General features: G+C 65.2%; 1 protein-coding gene across 1 annotated transcript in view; it reads right to left on the reverse strand.

Moving 5' to 3' along the window:
* Positions 1 to 3,713: 3,713 nt before the first annotated feature.
* Positions 3,714 to 26,503, reverse strand: part of LOC133775124 (basic proline-rich protein-like) — a 41,552-nt gene continuing 18,762 nt past the window's right edge. The window contains exons 6-8 of the mRNA XM_062213192.1: positions 9,734 to 9,802; positions 6,409 to 8,592; positions 3,714 to 3,767 (exon numbers count right to left, since the gene is read on the reverse strand). Coding sequence (XP_062069176.1) covers positions 3,714 to 3,767; positions 6,409 to 8,592; positions 9,734 to 9,802 — 2,307 coding nt within the window. The remainder of the gene's footprint in view (positions 3,768 to 6,408; positions 8,593 to 9,733; positions 9,803 to 26,503) is intronic.

The following is a 26,503-nucleotide window of genomic DNA, read 5'->3' on the forward strand; positions in this document are numbered from 1 at the left end:
CGCTGCCTGCTCCCCACCTGGGGTCACAGAGCCTGTCTGGATCCCGAGGCCACCTTGCCACACCCGGAGCCCCAGGTCCTGGCCGCTGCCCGCGGACGTGGCCCCCAGCCCAGGGGTCCCTGGGACTCGCGGGGCTTGTCACAGTGTGGGGGAGACGGGGGTCGGGTTAAGGTACATGAGTGAGGGTGGACAGTGGGGTGTGGTGTGCTGGCTGTCCTGAGCGCACAGGAGGGAGCTGCGGGAGGGGCACGTGGGGCCGGCTGCTGGTCCCCGAAGCTGCAGTTACAGCTGTGACCCCTCCGCCAGGGATCTGTGGGGTGGCTTCTGATGAGCCGAGCCGGCACGATTCCCGGGCGTCTCAGCTTTTTATTTATTTTTAAGATTTATTTATTTGGGCCGGCGCCGCGTATCACTAGGCTAATCCTCCGCCTTGCAGCGCCGGCACACCAGGTTCTAGTCCCGGTCGGGGCACCGATCCTGTCCCAGTTGCCCCTCTTCCAGGCCAGCTCTCTGCTGTGGCCAGGGAGTGCAGTGGAGGATGGCCCAAGTCCTTGGGCCCTGCACCCCATGGGAGACCAGGAGAAGCACCTGGCTCCTGCCTTCGGATCAGCGTGGTGCGCCGGCCACAGCGTGCCTACCGCGGCGGCCATTGGAGGGTGAACCAACGGCAAAGGAGGACCTTTCTCTCTGTCTCTCTCTCTGTCCACTCTGCCTGTCAAAAAAAAAAAAAAGATTTATTTATTTGAAAGGTGAGGTGAAGGGGGACACAGCTCTTCCATCTGCTGGTTCACTCCACAAGTGGCTCTTCCTGGTTTCCCAGGCACACGAACAGGGGCTGGATCGGAAGTGGAGCAGCCGGGACCCAAGCTGGTGCCCATGTGGGATGCCGGCATCCCATGGGGTGAGGCAGCCGAGGGGGCTGGAGCAGGGTGTGATAGAGGAGGGGTGGAGGAGGGGCATCTGTTTTGGTCCAGATGAAGTGGGCGGCCAGGGAGGTCTTAGGAAGCACATGAACCGGGGGCTGGGGGCCGGCGCTGTGGTGTAGAAGGTTAAGTCTCTGCCTCCAGTGCCGGCATCCCATAGGGGCGCCGGTTCAAGTCCTGGCTGCCCCACTTCTATCCAGCTCCCTGCTAATGGCCTGGGAAAGCAGTGGAAGATGGCCCCACCGCTGTGGCCATTTTGAGAGTGAACCAATAGTTGGATGATCTCTGCTATTTCTGCTTGTGTGGCCAGCGTCCCATATCGGTGCTGGGTTCAAGTCTCGGCTGCTCCACTTCTCCAGTCCAGCTCCCTGGGAAGGCAGCAGAAGGTGGCCCCTGCACCCACGAAGGAGCGCCTGGCCTCGGCCTGGCCCCACCCTGGCCATTGCGGCTGTTTGGGGAGTCGATCAGCGGGCGGAAAATGTCTCTGCTGACCTCTCTCCCTGCCTCTCCCCTGTCACTCTGCCTTTCAAATAAAAGATACAAATCTTTAAAAAAAAATTGAAACAAGACAGCGATCTGGTATTCTTCCAGCAAGACCGTGGAAATCTCTACAGACAGACACCTTTATTACATCCACGGGCGATAAAGTCCTAGGGTTGCTGTTAGCACATAAATACAGGCCCTAAATATCTCACACGGGAGGCCCGTGGGCCCTGAACAGGGGCCTGTCCATTCCAGCAGCAGCTTTGCCTTCAGGGAATTCAATTTTCTGTTTATTTTTAATTTTTCAAAGCTTTATTTAGATGCCAGCGCTGTGGTATAGCAAGTTACGCTGGCGCCTGCAGTGCCGCCATCCCATATGGGCACCAGGTTGAGTCCCAGCTGCTTGACTTCCGATCCAGCTCTCTGCTGCGGCCTGGGAAAGCATCAGCAGATGGCCCAAGTGCTTGGGCCTCTGTACCACGTGGGAGACCCGGAGGAAGCTCCTGGCTGCCCATTTTGGCCTGGCCATTGCAGCCATGTGGAGAGTGAGCCAGCCGATAGATCTCTCCGTCTCTCTTGTAACTGCCTTTCAAATAAAAATCTTTTTAATTTTAAAATTTATTTATTTGAAAGAGACAGGAGAGACGGAGAGATCCCGACCTCAGCCTCCCAGCCAGGCCCACAGGGGAACCCCCAGAAATGTCTTCGGGGTGGGCAGCTGCCCAGCCCTGGTGTGCCCAGCACTCTGCGCCATGTCCCAGGGTCTCAGTAGGGGGCACGCGTGTCCCTTCAAGACTGGGTGGCAAGGCGCTCTCCGGGCTCACTGCCGGCTGTCACAGAGAATACCCACTGAGCCAGAGGCCGGAGGCGGGCACGGTGGTCAAGTCTCGTGCCTCACGCCTCGGCAAATGCAGGCACCGGCGGGCTGATTGCCAGAGTGGACGAGATGCGCGCACACCGGGGGTGCAGCAGGCAGGGCCACACGCGAGAGTCCGGGGGACGAGGCGGCGGCACACAGTATCCGTTACCTAAATTTACCTGGAAACGTTTCTTTCCAAAGGTACTACATCCAAAACCTTGGAAGCAGTGGAAGATGGCTCAAATCCTTGGGTCCCCGCACCCGCGTGGGAGACCAGGATGAAGGTCCCCTCGCCATCTCTCTAACTCTGCTTTTCAAATAATACTTTTCTAAAGATTTATTTATTTATTTGAAAGGCAGTTACAAAGAGAAGGAGAGGCAGAGAGAGGTCTTCCATCCACTGGTTCACTCCCTAAACGGCCGCGACAGCCGGAGCTGCGCCCATCCAAAGCCAGGAGCTTCCTCCAGGTCTCCCACATGGGTGCAGGGGCCCCAGGACCTGGGCCATCTGCTGCTGCTTTCCCAGGCCACAGCAGAGAGCTGGATCCAAAGTGGAGCAGCTGGGACTCGAACCAGCGCCCATATAGGATACAGGCGGTGGCTTTACTCGCTACGCCACAGCACTGCCCCCATAATTTCTTAAATATTTGAAAGGCAGAATTAGATCTTCCATCCACTGGCTCATTCCCCAATGGCCACAACAGCTGGGGCTGTCCCAGGAGGCCTCGGGGAGACGCCGCGCACACACAGACGACCTGCTGTGTCCCAGGGCAGCAGCAGCAGATGGTGGGCTCTGCTGAGGGCTGTGGCCAGGCCCAGGCGCCATCTCTGGGGGCGCTCTTGTGAGGGCTCTGCTCCCAGGACCTGTCCCCCAAGGCCCACCGTGCCTGCTGCAGGTCTCCGTGGGCAGCGGCCCTACTCCAGCCCGGTCTTGGGCGAGGATTCCGGGTCCGAGCCAGCGCACCCCCAGGGCACCACCACTGCCCACAGCTGGCCTGCGGGACGGGGGCTTCGCTCAGCTTCCCTGGGGGGGTGGCCGTCACACCTGCCACTCCTTAATCCCACCCATGCCGATAGCCGTGGCGGGGGCATCTGGGAATTCACAGCATCACATGGGGCCCACAGAGAATCCAAAACTGAAAAACCTGCCTGATGCACACTTGCGATGCCGCCTGCCGCTGCCTCCCCGGGGTTTCGTGGCCTCACGCCACGTTCCCTGCCCCTGCCCCTGCCCGCCCTGGGGTCTGCGAGGAGCTCGCAGGAGCCTCCTGGACCACACACAGCAGCCCCGGAGAGGCAGCCACAGCACAACCCGACCTGGAGAAAGCCCCGACTCCAGGGGCACCTCCGGGGTGGGGGTCTGTGCCGGGTGACTTGCCAGGGCCCGGACGGCAGAGGGAACGCTGGCGCTGAGAGCCCCCATTCGGGGCCAGGCCTGGGACGCCGGTTCAGTCCCGGCGGCTCTGCTTCCGGTCCGGCTCCCTGAGCACGCGCTGGGAAGGCTGCAGAGGACGGTTCAGGTTCATGGCCCCGCACCCAAGCAGGAGATCCTGGCGGGCCCCACAGTGGGGGCCGCCCCCACGCGGGGGGCCGCTGATGGGAGCTGGGACCCCACCCCCTACCTGAGCACGGCCGGGGGCAGTGTCTTACCCAGGGAGCCCCGCCCTGGCCACAGCCCTGGCCCCGGGGACCCCAGTGTGCCTGGGCAGGGCCAGGTGGTTTTGTTCAAGGATGGAGGGGGCCTCGCGGCCCAGCGCGCCCCGTTTGCTCCCCGGACTGGGCGAGGGGCAGCCGTCTGCTGCCAGTTCACGCATGTCGGCCAGCTGGGGGCCAGCCCAGACCCAGGCACGGAAGCAGAGAGGAGGTCTAGGAGATGGGGTCCCGCAGAGTGACCCCCGGCAGAGGTCCGGGGTAAGGGCATCCCTGGCTGGATGCGGTGGGGGCCGTCCAGGGCTGGGTGGAGGTGGGAGGGGTGACCCTCACCTGTCACCAGGAAGCCACAGGGGACTCGTGTCGGTCCTGCGGGCCCCCTCCTCCTTGTGGCCCAGGGACCTGGGCCTGTGCAGGCAGGGAGCTGGCCAGGTCCCGCGTGAGGGCGCCTTCCTGGGTCTTCTGTCCTGGGCCCTCTGGGAGGCTACCACGTGTGTGGCGGCTACTGTGGGCATTTGGGGAGAAGCGCCAGGCGGAAGATGTTTCTCTCTGCCTTTCACATACATTTAAAATGAATTTTAAAATTTAAAAAAGAGGAGAGATTTCTTTCTATTTCAAAGGCAGTTAGAGACCAAGAGGTCTTCCATCCACTGGTTCACCTCCCAAACGACCACTGCTTTCCCAGGCCACAGCAGGGAGCTGGGAGGAAGTGGAGCAGCCGGGGCACGTCTGGCACCCATGGGAGATGCAGCGTTGCAGGCGGAGCCAAGAATTTGAAATCTTAGAAACAAAGATTGAGGGCCAGCGCCGTGGCTCAACAGGCTAATCCTCTGCCTTGCAGCGCCGGCACACCGGGTTCTAGTCCCGGTCGGGGCTCCGGATTCTATCCCGGTTGCCCCTCTTCCAGGCCAGCTCTCTGCTATGGCCCTGGAAGGCAGTGGAGGATGGCCCAAGTCCTTGGGCCCTGCACCCGCATGGGAGACCAAGAGAAGCACCTGGCTCCTGGCTTCGGATCAGCGAGATGTGCCGGCTGCGGCGGCCATTGGAGGGTGAACCAATGGCAAAAAGGAAGACCTTTCTCTCTCTCTCTGTCTCTCTCACTGTCCACTCTGCCTGAAAAAAATGAAAAAGAAAAAAAGAAAGAAAGAAAAAAAAAAGGTTGATACAACAGACAGTTCGATCTGCAGACTTCCCACCGCGAAGAGCGATCCACGGAGGAGGCACCCAGAGCCCTGGCAGCCACCGGGGAACAGCGCTGGCTGGAGCCCGTGGGGGAGGCGGGATGGCACACACACGGAGGGACAGGCCACGAGCTCATGGTGACATCTCGGGTGGGATGTGGGTGACAACCATCCCCTCCCTTTGCTGATCGGTGCTAAGACTTTCACAAGAAAAAACTGCTGGTGACCGACACGCTTGGGGTCCACACGGATGCTGCCAATCAGCAGACACTGGGGCCCTGGCGCTGACCATGACCGCCGGGACCCCGTGCACCCCAGGGAGAATGGCTGTCCTCGGAGAGCCCCTGTGGGCCTGACCACCGAGGCGTCTGCTGCCCCCACGGCCCAGCTGCCACCCCACAGCCGTCCCTACTCAGGGAAGACAGCAGGTGGCAGAGGCCTACCGCTGTGACGGACGGGACAGAGCAGGCCCTCCCGGGGTGTCAGGGAGGCCAGTGTCGCTGGCAACGCAGCACCACACGCACACGCGTGCACAGGTACCGGCAGGCCAGAAGGCGGCGGGCATGGCCAACAGCCCGGGGTGGCACTGCAGACACCCAGTGCCGAGAACGGGGTCTGAACGCTCGCACGGGGCCTCCACGGCATCACTCAAGTCAGAAGGTAGAGGCGGACGAGGGCTCCCAACGGAGCAGACAGCAGGGCGTGGTCTAGGGGCTGGCGCCATGGCACAGTGGGTAAAGACGCCACCTGTGACCCCGGCACCCCCGCACAAGTGCTGGTTCCTGTCCTGGCTGCTCCACTCCCGATCCAGCTCCCTGCTGTGGCCTGGGAAAGCAGCGGAAGATGGCCCAAGTGTTTGGGGCTCTGCCCCTACATGGGAGACCCGGAAGAAGCTCCTGGCTTCAGCCTGGCCCATTTGTGGGGGTCCCCCTGTGGGCTGGAGGCTGAGGTCGGGGGTCCCCCTGTGGGCTGTACTGGAGGCTGAGGTTGGGGTCCCCCTGTGGGCTGGAGGCTGAGGTCGGGGGTCCCCCTGTGGGCTGGAGGCTGAGGTCGGGGGTCCCCCTGTGGGCTGTGCTGGAGGCTGAGGTTGGGGTCCCCCTGTGGGCTGGAGGCTGAGGTCGGGGTCCCCCTGTGGGCTGGAGGCTGAAGTCAGGGGTCCCCCTGTGGGCTGTGCTGGGGGCTGAGGTTGGGGTCCCCCGTGGGCTGTGCTGGAGGCTGAGGTTGGGGGTCCCCCTGTGGGCTGTGCTGGGGGCTGAGGTTGGGGTCCCCCTGTGGGCTGGAGGCTGAGGTTGGGGTCCCCCGTGGGCTGTACTGGAGGCTGAGGTTGGGGTCCCCCGTGGGCTGTACTGGAGGCTGAGGTTGGGGTCCCCCTGTGGGCTGGAGGCTGAGGTTGGGGTCCCCCTGTGGGCTGGAGGCTGAGGTTGGGGTCCCCCTGTGGGCTGGAGGCTGAGGTCGGGGCCCCCGTAGGTTGGAGGCTGAGGTTGGGGTCCCCCTGTGGGCTGGAGGCTGAGGTCGGGGGTCCCCCTGTGGGCTGTGCTGGAGGCTGAGGTTGGGGTCCCCCGTGGGCTGTGCTGGAGGCTGAGGTTGGGGTCCCCCGTGGGCTGTGCTGGAGGCTGAGGTTGGGGTCCCCCGTGGGATGTGCTGGAGGCTGAGGTTGGGGTCCCCCTGTGGGCTGGAGGCTGAGGTCGGGGTCCCCCGTAGGTTGGAGGCTGAGGTTGGGGGTCCCCCGTGGGCTGTGCTGGAGGCTGAGGTCGGGGTCCCCCGTGGGCTGTGCTGGAGGCTGAGGTTGGGGTCCCCCGTGGGCTGTGCTGGAGGCTGAGGTCGGGGTCCCCCGTAGGTTGGAGGCTGAGGTTGGGGTCCCCCGTGGGCTGTGCTGGAGGCTGAGGTTGGGGTCCCCCGTGGGCTGTGCTGGAGGCTGAGGTTGGGGTCCCCCGTGGGCTGTGCTGGAGGCTGAGGTTGGGGTCCCCCGTGGGCTGTGCTGGAGGCTGAGGTTGGGGTCCCCCGTGGGCTGTACTGGAGGCTGAGGTTGGGGTCCCCCTGTGGGCTGGAGGCTGAGGTTGGGGTCCCCCTGTGGGCTGGAGGCTGAGGTTGGGGTCCCCCTGTGGGCTGGAGGCTGAGGTCGGGGCCCCCGTAGGTTGGAGGCTGAGGTTGGGGTCCCCCTGTGGGCTGGAGGCTGAGGTCGGGGGTCCCCCTGTGGGCTGTGCTGGAGGCTGAGGTTGGGGTCCCCCGTGGGCTGTGCTGGAGGCTGAGGTTGGGGTCCCCCGTGGGCTGTGCTGGAGGCTGAGGTTGGGGTCCCCCGTGGGCTGTGCTGGAGGCTGAGGTTGGGGTCCCCCTGTGGGCTGGAGGCTGCGGTCGGGGTCCCCCGTAGGTTGGAGGCTGAGGTTGGGGGTCCCCCGTGGGCTGTGCTGGAGGCTGAGGTCGGGGTCCCCCGTGGGCTGTGCTGGAGGCTGAGGTCGGGGTCCCCCGTGGGCTGTGCTGGAGGCTGAGGTCGGGGTCCCCCGTAGGTTGGAGGCTGAGGTTGGGGTCCCCCTGTGGGCTGGAGGCTGAGGTCGGGGGTCCCCCTGTGGGCTGTGCTGGAGGCTGAGGTTGGGGTCCCCCGTGGGCTGTGCTGGAGGCTGAGGTTGGGGTCCCCCTGTGGGCTGGAGGCTGAGGTCGGGGTCCCCCTGTGGGCTGTGCTGGAGGCTGAGGTTGGGGTCCCCCTGTGGGCTGGAGGCTGAGGTTGGGGTCCCCCGTGGGCTGTGCTGGAGGCTGAGGTTGGGGTCCCCCGTGGGATGTGCTGGAGGCTGAGGTTGGGGTCCCCCGTGGGATGTGCTGGAGGCTGAGGTTGGGGTCCCCCTGTGGGCTGGAGGCTGCGGTCGGGGTCCCCCGTAGGTTGGAGGCTGAGGTTGGGGGTCCCCCGTGGGCTGTGCTGGAGGCTGAGGTCGGGGTCCCCCGTGGGCTGTGCTGGAGGCTGAGGTCGGGGTCCCCCGTGGGCTGTGCTGGAGGCTGAGGTCGGGGTCCCCCGTAGGTTGGAGGCTGAGGTTGGGGTCCCCCGTGGGCTGTGCTGGAGGCTGAGGTTGGGGTCCCCCGTGGGCTGTGCTGGAGGCTGAGGTTGGGGTCCCCCTGTGGGCTGGAGGCTGAAGTCGGGGTCCCCCATGGGCTGTGCTGGAGGCTGAGGTTGGGGTCCCCCTGTGGGCTGGAGGCTGAGGTCGGGGTCCCCCGTAGGTTGGAGGCTGAGGTTGGGGGTCCCCCGTGGGCTGTGCTGGAGGCTGAGGTTGGGGTCCCCCGTGGGCTGTGCTGGAGGCTGAGGTTGGGGTCCCCCTGTGGGCTGGAGGCTGAAGTTGGGGTCCCCCATGGGCTGTGCTGGAGGCTGAGGTCGGGGTCCCCCTGTGGGCTGGAGGCTGAAGTCGGGGTCCCCCGTAGGTTGGAGGCTGAGGTTGGGGTCCCCCGTGGGCTGTAGGCTGAGCCTGTCCCCCAGGGGCCCCCAGTTGGTGAGGGGCACTCTGGGAATAGGAGGCTGTGATGAGAAACGGAGAGCCGTCAGCACCCCAGCTCTGCCCGCCTGGCCCTGCCCATGCTGTGCCCGGCGGCCACTGGGTGGCAGCAAAGATCGCCGTGTGGCCATGGCTGCGGCAGGGCCTGCCTGAGGGGGACCTGCGGCCCAGCAAGGAGCCCCTGGGCCTGAGGGGTGGAGGGCAGGGGACTCCTCCCACTTCCCCGCCCAGCGCCGCTCAGAGGGGCGACGTGGGGGAGAGACCGCGCCATCGAGGGGACCCGCCGTGGGGGTAGTGGGGGAGTTCCCTCAAGGGCCGTCTGGAGCCAGCGGGCAGTGGCTGGGGTCTCTGTACCCGTGCGGTGGCCTTGCCTGGGCCACCCTCTGCTGCCCAGGCGGGACCCCAGGGCCACTGGTGGACACACAAGCACGGAGAGGTGGGTGCTTGTCCCAGCCTCACAGCTCCAGCACGCCGGGCTCTCCAGGGGTCCTCGGGTGGACAATGGGGAGCCCTGAGGTTGCAGCCCAAGCCCTGACTGGCCAAGTGAGGGCTGCCCCACTGTCCCCTAGGCTGGCCTCGGCTCCCGGCTGTGGGGCCCTCTGGACACGGGGGACAGTCTCTGGCCTCGCAAAGGGTCCAGGTGTTGAGAGAACAAGGTCAGGACCACTCCAGCTCCTGGGGAGGGCAGGCTGCCTGGCTGGACCCCGGGCATCTGTGATGGGCGCTGCAGGGGTGGGGGCACTGCAGGGGTGGGGCTGGGCCAGCCCTCGGAGGCCACGGCTGGGGGAGGAGGGGCCGTGGCACATGTCTGCCTGAGCAGCTCACGGTGGCAGCCGGGCCACCCTCAGGGACTGGCAGGACCAGGCCCCTTGCGTCGCAGGGTGCTGGGCCTGTCCTGTCCCCCGCTGAGCCTGGGGACCAGAATTAGAGGCCCTGGTACGGAGTCCACGGACAGGTTTGCCCTGTGCCCGCTGGCCACTCAGCCGCACAAGACAGGCGGGGGCGGGGCAGAGTACCAGGGTCCGTGTGCAGCCACAGCAGCGGCCGCCCTCCCATACCCCCCACCCCACCCCCATCAGCTCTGTCTGCCCATCAAATGCCACCCCCAGCTCTCTCCACCCAGTCTGTCACTGGGACGCAGCCAGTCCCCGGCCGCACCCCTACCTGTTCACTGCTCCCGCAGCTAACCTGAGTCGTGATGGAGAGTTGGGGCTTGACCTGGGGGCCGCAGGACTGGGGCGGAGAGGGGGGGATCGTGGCCCCTGGGGCCCCTCCTGGGCCTGCATCCTGCCCTCTGGTGGCTGCTCCCTGTCCTGCAGCCCCTGCCCTCCTGGAGGCCTGAGGCTGGCGGCTGGGCCCCTCATGTCCAGTGGGGACCTGAGCCCTGCCCAGCGGGGGGTGGGAGGGCTCAGCTTGACTTGGACGAGGTTGTGACTGGTGGTGGGGGCCCATGGTCGGCCCTGCTCACGCCACGGCCCCCAGCGCCCGAGCCGGAGGGCCAGGCGTGGTCAGCGGGTGAGCTCCCTGCAGGACGAGGGCCCAGGGCCTCCTGGTGCACACCAGGCTCTCCTGGGCACCAGGCGGGACCCCCGGCTCCCCCTGCCCCGCCCGGCCACACGGGCCTCTGTGCTCACCTGGCCTGCTCCCGGGCAGCCCCCAGCAGGGGACAGGTCTCACTGCTCCTGCGGAGGCAAGACGGCCCCGGGGGGCCCTGGGGTGGGAATCTGGGCCTCCCCCCACTGCCTGGATTCCTGTCTCTTTCCGCGGCCGCTGGTGACCGGGACGGTGTGTCCTGGGCCTCCGTGTCTGTGTCGTGACGTGGGGACACTCGAGGACAGCTCCATGCACTCCTGGTCGGCTGGGGGCCGTGGACGCGTCCCCTGGTGGGAGCAGCCCCGTAGCCGTCACAGACACTCTGCCTGCTGCGGCTGCCATGTGGGGACCCCAGGGTGGGGAGCACCCCGCCAGGGGAGGGGCTCAGCAGGAGCTCAGCTGCCCCTCTGGGTGGAGAGGCCGAGTCTGGGGGCCCCTTCCTGGCCGGCGCACCGGGATCCCCGGGGAGGGGGCTACTCCCTCAGGGCCTGGGGGCTGTGCCCGGCCGGGCCGAGCGCCTCCTTGCCTGCCGGAGCGGGAGCCCATCAGCGCCGCCCTCCTCAACTTTTTTCTCCTCCCCAATTAATTAATTTAAATTGACCATTAAGTCAGCCGCGTTTTTGATTGATATTTTCATTAGCGGCCCTGTCCGACGCCCCAGGAATGTATGGCAGTGTCCAATCTGCGGCGCCCGCGCCTCCGCGCGCGCTGACTTATGGCTGGCACCGTGGCGCGCTCGGGGTAATTTGAATTCAGATGAGCTGCCGCAGTGTTCCGGAGCCGGGCGGCCGGCCGCTGACGGATGGCACTCGGGTTACCACAAGGTCACGGTGCAGCCGCCGCCCGCGGGGGAGGGGGGCTCACAGCTTCCTCTGCCGAGAGGCAGGGCCGGGGGCCGCCGGGCAGCCCTGCTCTCCAGGGAGCCGCCTGTCGCTGGTGCCCCCAGACCCTGTGGTGGCCAAGGCAGGGCACGGGCCTCCCCTAGCCTCCAACTGGAGGCCCTATCGCCCAGCTGCATGCGTGCCTCAGTTTCCCCACCTGGTTTGGGTAAGGAACAAATGGAGCCACGTGGCCGGGGACCTGCAGGAGGCGGCAGCAGCCCCGGCCTGCTGTGGGCACAGCAGAGGGAAGTAGGGGCTCCTGCCCTGTCCTGCCCCTGGCTCCGGGCCCCTCATTGCCAACTTCAGGGGCTTCTGGGAACCCTGGGGTCCTTGGACGTGGGAAGCCCACCATGGAGAGCCAGGGCACCTGGCTGGGAGTCCCCAGGGAGGTGCCAAGCAGGCCAGGGATGTGTCCGGCTCAGGGGGTGGTGCCCCGTTGCCCCTGGCCCTGCTCTTGTGCCCACCTGGGGCAGTCTGGGCTCTGAGTGTGACCCCGGGTGGACAGTGTGACCCCGGGTGGACAGTGTGACCCCGGGGGCTGTTCTGGTCCCTCTGTGTGGCTGTGCCAGATGTCATGGGACAGGGACCGTGTGCCGTCGCCCCCTTACCCACTGTGGTTCCAGTCACCAATGGTGAACCACAGTCAGGGAACGTTGCGTGGAAAGTTCCAGAAGCAAGCAACTCAGAGGTTTGAAGTCCAAGCCGTTCTGAGCAGCGTGACTCTCGTGTGACACGAGTCATCCCTTTGTCCAGCGGATCGGTGCCGTCTGGCTGTGGGGGGAAGAGAGAGCTCCCCCCTGACTGGCTCACTCCCCAACTGCTCGGGATGGCCGGGGCTGGGCCAGTGCCGAAGCGGGGTGCGGGACCCCAGTCCACGTCTCCCCGCTGAGAGGCAGAAACCCACGGGTGGGGGCGTCAGCAGAAAGCTGGAGCCTGGAGCCAGAGTGAGGATGACCCCAGGCACGCCGGGCGGGGGGGCCCAGGTGGAGGCTCAGCTGCCCTCCTGGGCCACCGTCCACCCAGGCCAGCGGGACCAGGCTGGCCCTGACCACAGATCCTGTTCCCGGGCCTGGGGCCTGGCCCCTTCTGCTGGGGGGCCTCCCGTGTCCCCTCCAGCCCTGCCGTGGGCTGTGGCCCTGTGACCACGTTCTGGCCGGGCAGCGCAGTGGACAGGAAAGCCTGCCCTGCCCTGTGTGCCACTTCTGTCCTGCGTCCTGGGACAGAGGTGTGAGTGCTGGAGCCCCGGCAGCTGTTCACGAGGAGACTTGGAGGCAGGAAGCCGTGTGCGAGGCCACAAGGGAGCTGCCCGGTGTCCGGTGGACACCTGGCCGGCCAGCTCCTCTCACTTCTGGCTGCCGCGTGGCGGCGCAGGAGCCGCTGCTGTTTTCCGTGGTGTTGGGTCGCTGTGGCTCTCTGGTGTTGTCGTTGTTGAGGGTGTTGATGTTTTAAAGTTTATTTGTTTGAAAGGCAGAGCGACAGCAACAGAGAGGCCAGAGGCAGAAAGAGACTCTTTTTTTTTTTAAAGATTTATTTATTTATTTATTTATTTGTAAGTCAGAATTAGAGAGATCTTAATCCGCTCGTTCACTCCCCAAATGCCACAACAGCCAAGGCTGGGCTGGACCAAAGCCGGGCGCTTCTTCCCATGTGGGTGCGGGGCCCGAGGACCTGGGTCGTCCTCCACTGCTTTCCCAGATAAATCAGCAGAGAGCTGGATCGGAGGTGGGGCAGCCGGGACTTGAACTGGCGCCCATATGGGGGTGCCGGCGCTGCAGGCTGGGGCTTTACCCACTACACCACAGCCCTGGTCCTAAGAGGAACTCTCAACTGCTGGTTCACTCCCCAGATGACGGCAAAGCCAGGGCTGCGAGAGCCAGGAGCCAAGAACTCCATCCAGGTCTCCCACGTGGGTAGCAGGGCCGAGCACGGCTGCTTCCGGGGTGCACGTTAGCCAGCGCCGGGTGCAGGAGCGGGACGGCTTCCCTTCACCGCCGCCCCGGGCGCCAGCCCCAGGAGCGTCCTGGTGGCCCTGGTGTTTCTGGTGTTGGTCTCGTTGCTGGTGGTGGTGTGGAGTCTGCGTATGGCCGGAACCCCGGGCAATCCACTGCGCGTGGGAGCCGTTCCCTGAGAGGCTTCCTCTGTCCCAGGATGAGGTGAGCGGAGCTCGGGTGGGGCCCGGAGCAGTGGCCGTGCCGGGAGAGCTGTGCCGTGGGAACAGGAGACGTGTTACAGAGCAGCGACTTGGCTGTGACGGCGGGCGGGGGGCACGGGCCCGCCTCGCCCCAGGTCGTCCCCAGCCCAAAGGCCCTGCCAGGCGGCCGTCGTCACGCAGGCGCCATCCCCACCTGGCACCACGCGTGCAGGGGCCCGGAGAGGGAGCAGCAGGAGCTGTGTCTCCAGCCAAGCACAAAGCCCCAGGCCCGGGCCCTGGAGCCGGGGATCCGGCACGGCCGAGACGAAGCTGTGGCGGGGCCTGGCCGAGGCGGCGGCAGTGCCAGGGCCCGCGAGCTGGGCTGGGCTCCTGCTGTGCTGTGCTGGTGGCCCGGCTGGTGAGCCAGAGCAGGAGCGCCGTGGGCCCTGGGAGGAGGAGCTCCCGGGGGGAGTAGCCCCTCCTGGTTGTCAGCTTGGTGCAGGCACCCCCCTTTTGTAGTGCTGGCCACAGCTGCCGCAGGCCCACCCCATGGAGACCACTCCTTCCCCTCAGCCCCGCCCAGCCCCGCCCGGTGAGGCCCCTGCTGGGAGGGACCCCAGGGCCAAACGCTTCGCTCTGGGCTCCATCACCAAGCACGCTCCAGGCCTCGCGCCCTGTCCACACCAGGCTGCCCAGGAGGCCAGCAACGCGAAGTCACTCCCTGCCCCTCCCCAGCACCAGCCCTCCCCCCTCGGCCACTGCCCCCTTGCTCTGTCACTGTGTGCAGTGAGCCCCTGCCCCTCACGGCACAGCCCCTGGCCCAGACCCCTGGCTGTGGCGCAGCAGGGCGGGGGGACGCTAGCCTCCTGCCTGGCCCGTGTCTGGGCCGCCCTGTTTCGCCCTGGTTTTCCTCTGGATTCTGGCCCCGCCCAACAGGGCTCCCTCAGCTGTCGGCCCAGCAGGTGCCACACCCTGACACCGCTCCCTCCACGCCTCCCCAGTCTCTCCGGGGAGGGTGGCCCAAGTGCTTGGGAGACCCGGACGGAGGCCCAGGCTCCTGGCTTTGGCCTGGCGCAGCCCTGTGGGGAGTGAACCTGTGGGTGGAATCTCTCTCTCCCTCTCAAACACAGAAAATAAACCGTTCAGAAGTCTGGGTATGGAAGACGATCCTCCCCGGTGTGGGAACACTGGTAACCTGTGCAGTCCATCCTGTCCTTGGCCACGCCACTGAGGCCGCCGTGGCTCCGTGGCTCTGAGCCAGCCCCGGGGCGGGGGTGTGGGTCCTCAGGTCCCCTTGGCAGTCACAGCCGCCCCGGAGTCGGTGCCGGCCGAGCAGGAGTTCGAGGTGCAAAGCCGGCCTGGGGGTCTTCTCAGGGCTGCCTGGTCTCCCACGCCGACACCCATGCATCTGTGTCCCGTGTCCTGTGTCCCGTGCGCCCACCGCCCCCTCTTGGCTGTCAGTCGGAGCTGTGCCCAGGGTTTCTTCAATGCACTCCCAGGCCTCTTGGTCCCATCCTTGAAGGAGCTGATGGAATTTGTGTGCTGTGTTGCATGTCCCGTGTCTGTGTTCTGTGTCTGTGTACCATGTCCCGTGTCTGTGTCTGGTCCTGTGTCTGTGTCCGTGTCCTATGTCAGTGTACCATGTCCCGTGTCTGTGTCTGGTCCTGTGTCTGTGTCCGTGTCCTATGTCAGTGTACCATGTCCCGTGTCTGTGTCGGTGTACCATGTCCCGTATTGCATGTCCCATGTCTGTGTCCGGTGTCCGTGTACCATGTCCCGTATTGCATGTCCCGTGTCTGTGTCCGGTGTCCGTGTACCATGTCCCGTATTGCATGTCCCGTGTCTGTGTCCAGTGTCCATGTACCATGTCCCGTATTGCATGTCCCGTGTCTGTGTCCGGTGTCCGTGTACCATGTCCTGTGTCTGTGTGTTCTGTGTCTGTGTCCGGTGTCCATGTACCATGTCCCGTGTCTGCGTTCTGTGTACGTGTACCATGGCCCATGTCTGTCTGTGTCCATGTACCATGTCCCGTGTCTGTGCATTCTGTGTCTGTGTCCTGTGTCTGTGTACCATGGCCCATGTCTGTGCGTTCTGTGTCTGTGTTCTGTGTCCGTGTACCATGGCCCGGGTCTGTCTGTGTCCGTGTACCATGTCCCATGTCTGTGTCTGTGTCCATGTCTGTGTCCTGTGCTGTGTTCCATGGCCCGTGTCCCATGTCCATTCCTCTGTCCCATGTCGTCTGTGTGTTCTGTGTCTGTGTTTTGTGTCCGTGTACCATGGCCCATGTCTGTGTCTGTGTCTGTGTCCTGTGCTGTGTTCCATGGCCCGTGTCCCATGTCCATTCCTCTGTCCCATGTCCTGTGTCTGTGTGTTCTGTGTCTGTGTTCTGTGTCCGTGTACCATGGCCCGGGTCTGTGTGTTCTGTGTCTGTGTCCGTGTACCATGTCCCATGTCTGTGTCTGTGTCCATGTCTGTGTCCTGTGCTGTGTTCCATGGCCCGTGTCCCATGTCCATTCCTCTGTCCCATGTCGTCTGTGTGTTCTGTGTCTGTGTTCTATGTCCGTGTACCATGGCCCATGTCTGTGTGTTCTGTGTCTGTGTTCTATGTCTGTGTACCATGGCCCATGTCTGTGTGTTCTGTGTCTGTGTCCGGTGTCCATGTCCCATGTCCCGTGTCTGTGTGTTCTGTGTCTGTGTTCTGTGTCCGTGTACCATGTCCCGTGTCTGTCTGTGTCCGTGTACCATGTCCCATGTCTGTGTCTGTGTCCGTGTCTGTGTCCTGTGCTGTGTTCCATGGCCCGTGTCCCATGTCCATTCCTCTGTCCCATGTCCCGTGTCTGTGTGTTCTGTGTCCATGTACCATGTCCCGTGTCTGTGTTCTGTGTCTGTGTCCTGTGTTCGTGTACCATGTCCCATGTCTGTGTGTTCTGTGTCTGTGTTCTATGTTCGTGTACCATGGCCCGTGTCTGTGTGTTCTGTGTCTGTGTCCGGTGTCTATGTACCATGGCCCATGTCTGTCTGTGTCCGTGTACCATGGCCCATGTCTGTCTGTGTCCGTGTACCATGGCCCATGTCTGTCTGTGTCCGTGTCTGTGTCCTGTGCTGGTGTTCCATGGCCCGTGTCCCATGTCCATTCCTCTGTCCCATGTCCTGTGTCTGTGTGTTCTGTGTCTGTGTTCTGTGTCCGTGTACCATGTCCCATGTCTGTGTGTTCTGTGTCTGTGTTCTGTGTCCGTGTACCATGGCCCGGGTCTGTCTGTGTCCGTGTACCATGTCCCATGTCTGTGTCTGTGTCCATGTCTGTGTCCTGTGCTGGTGTTCCATGGCCCGTGTCCCATGTCCATTCCTCTGTCCCATGTCGTCTGTGTGTTCTGTGTCTGTGTTCTATGTCCGTGTACCATGGCCCGTGTCTGTGTGTTCTGTGTCTGTGTCCAGTGTCCATGTCCCATGTCCCATGTCTGTGTGTTCTGTGTCTGTGTTCTGTGTCCGTGTACCATGGCCCGTGTCTGTCTGTGTCCGTGTACCATGTCCCATGTCTGTGTCTGTGTCCATGTCTGTGTCCTGTGCTGTGTTCCATGGCCCGTGTCCCATGTCCATTCCTCTGTCCCATGTCCCATGTCCGTGCTTGTGCGTGTGTCCATGTCTGCTGCCTCCCACTCCACCCCAGAGCTGTTGGCTGAGAACTGGCCTAGGGGGCTCCGGCCAATGCTGTGGTCTCATCGGATGGACGGGCGTCCCTGGCCATGTCAGCAGCCTGGAGAGGAGGGGCAGGGGCCACAGGGCTGGCAGGGGGGAGGCAGACACAGGCATCACGTAGCGACAGCAAGGCCTCGACTGCAGTGGGCATGGAGGGCTGGGGCAGGGTGGCCAGTGTTTCCCGGGAACACGTGTGAGCATGGTGCTCAGCCGATGTCTGCTGCTCTCTGTGACCTGTGGGCGTGTCTGATGCATTGGTCACCCCGCTCCCTCGTGCAGCCCTGCCCCTGCCCCTGCCCCCAGCCTCATGTGTGCCTCCCATGGCCTCCCCTCCCTCACACGCGTGTGCCTCCCATGGCCACCCCCAGCCTTGCTCCCTCTCTGTACCTAGGCCCCTGCTGCCCCTCTGATCTCTGGCTCCGCCCACCTTGCCCCACATCTGACCACACATGTGGGAGCCACTCTGCATCTCCATGGGCGGGGGTGGTTAGGCTGGGGAGGACCTGGGCTGTGTGGGGAGGGGCCCCCCAGACCTGGCACAGGCCCCTGGGGGCAGGGAGGCTGGGGAGGACCTGGGCTGTGTGGGGAGGGCCCTCCAGACCTGGCACGGTCCCCTGGGGGCGGGGAGACTGGGGAGGACATGGGCTGTGTGGGGAGGGCCCTCCAGGCCTGGCACGGGCCCCTGGGGGCGGGGAGGCTGGGGAGGGCCCTCCAGACCTGGCACGGGCCCCTGGGGGCGGGGAGCCTGGGGAGGACCTGGGCTGTGTGGGGAGGGGCCCCCCAGACCTGGCACGGACCCCTGGGGGCGGGGAGGCTGGGGAGGGCCCTCCAGACCTGGCACGGGCCCCTGGGGGCGGGGAGCCTGGGGAGGACCTGGGCTGTGTGGGGAGGGGCCCCCCAGACCTGGCAGGGGCCCCTGGGGGCGGGGAGGCTGGGGAGGACCCCCCTCACCCGGCACGGGCCCCTGGGGGCGGGGAGGCTGGGGAGGACCCCCCTCACCTGGCACGGGCCCCTGGGGTGGAGGAGCCACCTGTGCCGTGGGGACTGCAGCCTCCAGGAAGCAGCCCCCGGGGGGCAGGGGCGGCCGGTGCTCCAGGCCTCCAGGCAGGGTACTAATCCTGCGGGCAGGTGAGCGAGGCCCAGCCCTGGCGAGCACCTCCCTCTGCAGCCTCGTCTCTAGCTCTCCCGTGATGCCCCTGCGGCCCACGCAGCTGGTGGAAGATGGGCCCCGTGGCACAGGGTGGGCTGTGGCCGTGGGGCTGTGCTGGGGCATCTGGGGTGTTGGCTCTGCCCTGCGTGAGTGGCCACACGTGCCCGCCGCCCAACCTGGGCTGCCGTGCCTCCTCAGGACTCTGTGGAGTGGCTCCCCCTGCAGGACGGCCCGGGTGCAGGCTGGTGGGGGTGCCTCCCTTGCACTGCGGCCGGGCGGGCGCCGAGGGCCGCTGCTCTGCTGCAGCTGGGATGCAGCCTGTGCGTGTTGCACCGCGTGTGCGCGCCGCCTGAGCGCCTGCCAGGGAGCGTGTGTGTGTGTGCGTGTGCGTGTGTGTGTGCGTGTGTGTGTGCGTGTGCAGTCTTGTGCTGGCAAGTTTGTGCAGAGGCGGCGTGTGTGCGTCTGGCCATCTACTGTGTGTTTGCCATGTGTGTTATTGCATGTGGGTGCTGTGTGCTCACATGTGCGGGTCTGTGAACCCACTGGACGTACATGTGTGCATGCGATGCACGTGCGTGAGAGCAGGTGCAGGAGTGTCTGCGGGTGTGTGTGCATGGGAGAGCAGCTGTACCCGTGTACCCGGGGAGGGCTGGGTGAGGACACTGGGGTGCCTGGGCTCAGCTTCCCCTCGCCTGCCCCGCGCCTGGCCAGCGGGACCTCAGTGCTCGCCACTTTAACCTTCACTGCCCAGCGCCATCAGGGGCTCCCACGACCCGGTGTAAATACAGCAATCTGCACTGGAGATAAATACAAGATGCATCGGAAGATTTAAAGCACCTGTTGTGTATTTAAAAGAATTATATCTTGTTTATGGTTTGGTATAAAACACACAGCTGATTTATACGGTGGCTGGCCCCTCGCGCAGGAAACCTCATTTCAATCATAAATGGCACGGTTTGATTTAAGAATTCATTCTTTAATGGGTCTGCAATGTTCAAATTTAAACCCATTCAATCCATCAGCCAAATATTCAATATGGGCGCAGGGAACTCATTTAGGCAAACAGAGACTTTTAATATAAATTTTCCGGGAGATTTCTCCATCGATTCCGCAGTTTAGTGCAAAATGATTTGTGCGATACATTCTTGGGGATCAATGCCGCCGGTCAATGGCCCCATAAAACCAGCCCCCCTGCCCGGCGCGGGTCAAGGCACGGGGCTCCCTGCTGCCCGCTGTCCACGACGAGGAGCTCGGCCCGGCCGGGGCCTGCGGCCACCGAACAGACCGGGGCTGTGGACACAGACCAGGCCTTTGCAGGGGCCCCAGCTCAGGGCTGCCCTGGGCTGCGTGGCCCACGGGCTGGTCTCTGGAGGATCTCGGCTGCAGGGACCAGAGGCCTCCTGGGGGCGGGGCAGGATGAGCCAAGCAGGGGAGCCAGAGGCCGTGGCCAGGCCAGCAAGGCGCCACCACGGCCAGGGAAGAGGCCACGACCTGCCTCGTGGTTCCCGCGTGCCCAGCGGGGCTGAGCGACGGAGACTCTGTCCTCAGGGGGCCAGGGGCCTGGAGGGGTCCCAGTTTCCAGACAAGGTCCTGGGGACGGGATCTTGGGGGACTGGGCTGTCCCCAGGGGGCTCAGGGGGACAGCCCCACAGCCCCTCCTCCCCACAGACCCGGGAGCAGGGCAGTTGGCTGAGGGGGCGGCAGCAGGGCAGCCCCAGCCCCCAACAGGCTGGGTGGGGTGGGTGTGGTCAGGCTGCTCTGTGCCCACCGTGGGGGTGCGGGCAACGTGGGGGCCTCTCTGGCCGGCCCCACCTCCCTGCCCCGCTTACTCTGGGTGCCTCCCCCCAGCCCCTCCCCTGCCGCCTGCCCTGTGCCCCCGAGAACTTCCAGTCAGGTGCCTGGTCTGAGTCTTTGTTCGCCCCTCCACTGCCTCCTTGCTTCATTCCTTCATCGGTGATGGGCTGGGCGGGTCACGGGTGACCACTCAGGGCAGCCGCAGGGGGCGTGGCTGAGCCCAGGGCGGGAAGGTGGCCAGGTAGCACCTGCGGGCTGGGCTGGGGGCCCCCATGCGGGGCGGACGGCCAAGCCAAGTCTACAGTCCACATGGCCTGCACCTGCCTCCAGGGGAGGAGTGGCCAGGCCCAGCCAGGGGTGGGGTGCACCCCACCCAGCTCCCGTGTCCCCCTCCCACAGGCCAGCCGTCCCCTCGGGCCGCCCGGCGCAGCCCCACGGGAGTGAGAAGCAGAGCCCTTATTGATTTCATTTCCGATTATTAATCAACCTCACGGCGCAGCAGGAGGATGGCCTCGTTCAGCCTGGGTGGGCCTGAGGGCCCCTCGGCAGCGAGTGGGCGCTGGTGATGGACGGGTGACGGGCGGGGCACCCTGGGGAGCGGGGGCCCAGGTGCCCCACCAGGCCACGTGGCGTGGGGGCCAGCTGAGCTGCAGCCGGAGGGGCACCGAATGCTGCCCCCTCCCCTGCCCGCCGCCCCCACCCACTGCCCCTCCCCTGCCCACCATCCCCCGCCCACTGCCTGCTGCTCCCTCCCCTGCCTGCCCCCTCCCCCGCCCACTGCCCGCCTGCCCTCCCCGAGGGCTCCCGGTGCCTGAGGACAGGAAGCGCTGGGCTGGGTGTGTTGGGGGTTCTCATCTCCTGCGGTCGCTCCAAGCTGCAGTCAAAGCCCCTGGATTCCCAGCCGCGGTGACCCCTCAGGTGCAGAAGCCTTCGGGGCGACGTGGCCTTGATTGAGCACCTGCTGTATGCAGTGAGCGTCTCCTGCTCGGCCTCCCTGGGGGTGGACGCCCCCTCAGCTGCCGAGCCCCCATCCCTGAGCCAGGAAGGGGAAGTGGCACTGCGGGGTGCTGAGTGACTAGGGGGCCTGTGGGATGAGACCCCCCGGGCTCAGGGCTGGGGGCAGAGGTCCCGGGGGCAGGCACCCAGGCCCTGGATGCACAGGAGTGGGCACCAGGAGAGGCCTGGGTGGGGACCTGGTGGCCAGGGCATGGCAGACCCCTTCGTAAGCCCCCTGGGCTCTTGGGAGCGAGTCCGGGGGTCTGCAGGCAGAGCCGGCGAGTCCTGCCCTGGTGTCCAGAGCAAGGCCTCCCTGTTTTCCGGGATGCCTGAATGTCCCCAGAACAACTCGGATAAAACGCAGGTAGGGGAGGCAGCCGCCCCAATGCCCCACCCAGGACCTCGAAACCCGCAGGCACCATGGAGAGGACGCCGGGTGCAGGGGCTGGGGGCACGATGGCGGCGTCCACCCATGCCCAGTTGGACCCTGCAGGCCCCCAGTGTCCGTGGGTGTGCCGGTGGCGTGGCGGGCAGGCGTTCCTGGCGGGGGTCTTCCTCAAGGGAACGGAGGCAGGAGAGGCTCCTGGCTGGTGCTGGGCCCCAGCTGATGCCCACAGCTGGACATCTGGAGGCCCTGTCCTGTGACAGCTGGGAACCCAGCGTCCAGGCACTGCTCACCGTGCTGCCCAGCTCTTGCCCTCGCCTCTGCCCGGGCCCCTCCTCCCCGGCGGGGCTGAGACCCCCGGGGCTGCAGGGAGGAGGCGGCGCCAGGCGCCCTACACGTGGGGTCTCCTCACCCAGGCTGGCCTGGCGCTCCCGGCGCAGGAGGGGGCGGGCTGATGGCTCGGACCGGTGGCCCGAAATAATTCAGTCTGGCCGCGCGGCACGGAGGCGAGTCCATCTCTCCCGAGCACGTTTGTGCGCTTATTGTTTATTTTCGGGCGGCAGCAGCAATTTTCGAGGCCGCTGCCGATCCCTGCGGCAGATCCCGCGCGGGTCACCTGTCATTCCCCAGGGGTCAGCGACTCATTTAAAGTTTCATCACTCTTCCCGCAAGCAGGCAGACACCGTTTCATTTGCCGCTGCCTTGCGCGGGCCAAGACCCATCCACCGCGCCCCTGGCCGCAGCCACCTAAACACACTTCCATTTGGAGGCCATTCCCGAGGTGGGGGCTCGGCCCCAGCAGGCCCTCCTGGACCTGGGCTCTTAAGACGGAATTATCCAATTACTTGACCCCTGCCCTGCCTCCCCCCCAGCACCTGCCACAGCCCGCCCGGGCTCTGCAGACCCCGCCGTGTCCCCCCAGCCTCTCAGGAGCCGGCCTGTGGGGCATCTTGGAGCAGGTGGCCCCTGCCCGGCCCTGCCAGAGCCCTTGCTGCCCAGAGCAGGGCGGGCAGTGAGCAGCCGGTGCCCCACGGTGGGTTCTGTGGAGTTCCCAGGACGGCCTGGACAGGTCTGGAGCATGGACGGGAGCCCGGCCACCCCGGGGTGCTGGAAACGGCCTGCAGGGTCATCAGGTAGACGGGACCCTGGGAAGCAGCACCCAGGAAGGGCAGTGCCGGGGGGCAGGGAATGCCCGAGGTCCCGGATGTCATGGGAGGCTGACATAGGAGGGGGCTGGGGCCAGGGTGCGCCCCCACCCCAGCACTCTGGCAGCTAGGGCACAGCAGAGGAGGGAGGGGCCTCAGGTCCCGCTGGACAAAGGCCCAGAGCGGCCCCCCAACCCAGAGACCCGGAAGGCCTTTGGCCCATGCCGGGCCTGGTGCTGGGGCCTGGAGCCTGAGTCCCCTCTGCTCCTAGCTCAGGGGCAGGAAGGGGCCTGGGGCCCTGGGGCCGGCCCCACCCCCGCACGGCAGCCCTCCTGACTCTGCAGGGGTGCAGGCCTGGGGAGGGGGGGCTGAGGAGGGGGGCGCAGCAGCAGCCCAGTGAGCCCACCCTCCTGGGCTCCACTCCCAGTGGCTCTGGCCTCAGAAGGCCGAGGGCCTGAGAGCAGGTGCATGTCTCCATGCGTGTGGTGAACGTGTGCATGTGTGTGTGTGTCTGAGAGGACACAGCTTCCCAAGTGAGGCCGGGGGGCGGGGCAGAGGCAGCAGTGGGGCGGGGCTGAGGGAGGAGTCTCTCTGATTGGCTCTGCCCCAAGGGGAGGGGCCTGGGTCACTCGGCCTCCATGTGCCCCCTCCTCTCCGTGCAGCTCGTGGGGCCTCTCTCTGCCCCAGCCACCATACTTCACCCCCCGGGGACTCAGGGGTGGAGCTTCCAGAATATTCCAGTCTCTGCCGTGTCCAGGGGAGTGCCGAGGCCAGCTGCTCCCTTGTCCCCTTCCTCTGCCACTGTCCAGCTGACCCTCCACCACCCTTCCCTGTAAAGGCGACCCAGAGCCCTGGCCCCTCCCTGAGTCCCCCACCCCTGCCAGGCCCTGTCCAGTCCTCATGGGGTCCCCTCTTCACTGCTGGAGGCTCCAAGGGTCTGCACGGAGCCCAAGCCCTGACCCCAGCAAGACAGGAGGGGCCGGAGGACAGGCTGGGTTGAGAGCCCCAGAAGGGGAGTGGCCCCCGGGGAGAGAAGGCCCCTCCTGTCCTGGGCTGAATCCGGAGTCGCCTGCAGCCCTCCCCACATCCACACAGAAGCCAAACCAGCCTGTTGCTCAAGGCCGAGCCCCGCACATCTACCCATTCATCCACCCACCCACTCATCCACCCATCCATCCCCCCAGCCATACATCCACCCACCCACCCACCTATCTACCCACCCACCCATCCACCTATCTATCTACCCACCCACCCACCCACCCACCCATGTGTATCCACCATCCACTCACCCATTGATCATCCTTCTATCCACCCATATCGCTCACTCAGCCCATCCATCATCCTTCTATCAATGTCTATACACACAGCCATCCACCCATCCATCCATCGACTCACCCATCATCCATCCACCCATCATTCCATCTGTCATCTTTCCATCCATGTATCCATCAGCCAGCCAGCCACTCCTCTGTCCATCCCCTCACCTACCAGTCCATCCGTCATCATTCTATCCATGTGTCCATCCATCACCCTTCTATCCGTGTACATACCCACCCATCCGTCTACCCACCCACGCACCTCTCAGCTGTCCATCATCGTCACCCACCATCCATCCATCATCCTTCTGTCCACTATCCGGCCCTCCAGCCACTCACCCATTGGCTCATCTATCTCCCTCCCTCCCATCCTCCCCCCTCCCTCCCTCCCTCCCTCCCTCCACTCACCCATTGGCTCATCTATCTCCCTCCCTCCCATCCTCCCCCCTCCCTCCCTCCACTCACCCATTGGCTCGTCTATCTCCCTCCCTCCCATCCTCCCCCTCCCTCCCTCCCTCCCTCCCTCCACTCACCCATTGGCTCATCTATCTCCCTCCCTCCCATCCTCCCCCTCCCTCCCTCCCTCCACTCACCCATTGGCTCCTCTATCTCCCTCCCTCCCATCCTCCCCCTCCCTCCCTCCCTCCCTCCACTCACCCATTGGCTCATCTATCTCCCTCCCTCCCATCCTCCCCCCTCCCTCCCTCCCTCCCTCCCTCCACTCACCCATTGGCTCATCTATCTCCCTCCCTCCCATCCTCCCCCTCCCTCCCTCCCTCCCTCCCTCCACTCACCCATTGGCTCATCTATCTCCCTCCCTCCCATCCTCCCCCTCCCTCCCTCCACTCACCCATTGGCTCCTCTATCTCCCTCCCTCCCATCCTCCCCCTCCCTCCCTCCCTCCCTCCACTCACCCATTGGCTCATCTATCTCCCTCCTTCCCATCCTCCCCCCTCCCTCCCTCCCTCCCTCCCTCCACTCACCCATTGGCTCATCTATCTCCCTCCCTCCCATCCTCCCCCCTCCCTCCCTCCCTCCCTCCCTCCCTCCCTCCACTCACCCATTGGCTCATCTATCTCCCTCCCTCCCATCCTCCCCCCTCCCTCCCTCCCTCCCTCCACTCACCCATTGGCTCATCTATCTCCCTCCCTCCCATCCTCCCCCCTCCCTCCCTCCCTCCCTCCCTCCACTCATCCATTGGCTCATCTATCTCCCTCCCTCCCATCCTCCCCCTCCCTCCCTCCCTCCACTCACCCATTGGCTCATCTATCTCCCTCCCTCCCATCCTCCCCCCTCCCTCCCTCCCTCCCTCCTTCCACTCACCCATTGGCTCATCTATCTCCCTCCCTCCCATCCTCCCCCTCCCTCCCTCCCTCCACTCACCCATTGGCTCATCTATCTCCCTCCCTCCCATCCTCCCCCCTCCCTCCCTCCCTCCCTCCTTCCACTCACCCATTGGCTCATCTATCTCCCTCCCTCCCCCCTCCCTCCCTCCCCCCTCCCCCCCTCCCCCCCCCCGTGAGTCTGCGGACGTGAGCCAGACTCTGCTGGGTGCCCAGCAGTGGGCACGGCAGATTAGCGCAGCGCTGGTCTGGTGGCCTCGTCCTGAGGTCTCGGGTCCCGGCTGAGCCCTCACTGCCTGCCGTTGGTGCTGTCCCGTCTGCCATGGCCACGGCCCACCCCTTGCTGTCACTGCTTCATCCCTCTTCCTGCTGGACAGGTGCCCCCAGGACAGACGTGGCGGCTGCCCCCAGCCCTCTCCCAAGACCACATGGGGCAGGAGCGAGGTCACCGCCCACCCCTTCCCACCCTTGGCGTCCCCTGGGGAGCGTGCCCAGCTCCCTGCCTTCCAGGTCACCAGGGCTGTGCCAGGCAGGGACCGGTGGGCAGCAGGGGGCACCACGCCCGCCGTGCACACCCCTGGGCCCGCCGCCGCGGAGCGCAGAGAGGGAGATAACTGATGGGCAGTATTTTAAGGCATATTAACCCAATTACAAGTATATTTTTACAATCGCGGCTCCGGCATTTATCACACGGCGTTTATTAGCCTGGTGCTGGGCTGTGTCACACGCAGCCTGGGGAACCGGAGCGCTCCATCACGCACTGCCCGCGCCCGCTCCATCCCCCGACTTAAACCGCACGATTTTATCAAAATCTTCGGAAATTGAAGCAATCACTAAAAGGTGTCGGGGAATTAAAATGTTCTGTCTCGGTGAGAGAGATACACTCCTTGTAACATACATCAGCGCTCCTTCTTTAAAAGACACATTACCGTGCCCAGACGGCCGCACGGGAGGGGCCGCGCCGCGGGGGCTGCCACGCGCCGGCACGCGTGAACACCACTGGCCGCTCACAGGAGGCTGGTGGGGCCCCCCCGCCGCGTTTCTCCCGTTCTCTCCCCCTCCCTCTCCTTTCTCCCTCTCTCTCTTCCCCCTTCTCTCCCTCCTCTCCCGCCCCCCCCCCCCGTCTCTCCCTCCCTCCCTCCCCCCACCCTGCATCACCCACCGGGAAAGGAAGCTTGGGGAAGGTGAGTCTGGAACCTTCTGCCTTCACTGGGCTCCTCTGCCTGGGGGCTGCTTCCTGGATCCTGAGCTGATCCTGCACCCTGGTGGAGGGAGCCGCAGGACAGGGCCCCTTCCGGGTCTTTCTGTGGGAGGGGTCGTCCCCGGTCCCCCCTCCTACATGCCTGCCTGCCCAGGGGGTGTTGCCCAGGTCCCTCAGAATGTTCAGAACAAAAGGTCTTGGAATTCCCAGGCCGAGTCCGTAGCCCCGCAAGGCACCGCTGGTGGACGCGGTGGACAGAGCCTCTGGGGAGCGAAGGCCCTGGGCTGGGGGCTCGCAGGGCTC

Source organism: Lepus europaeus, chromosome 16 (genome assembly GCF_033115175.1).
Source record: "Lepus europaeus isolate LE1 chromosome 16, mLepTim1.pri, whole genome shotgun sequence".
Classification (NCBI taxonomy): domain Eukaryota; kingdom Metazoa; phylum Chordata; class Mammalia; order Lagomorpha; family Leporidae; genus Lepus; species Lepus europaeus.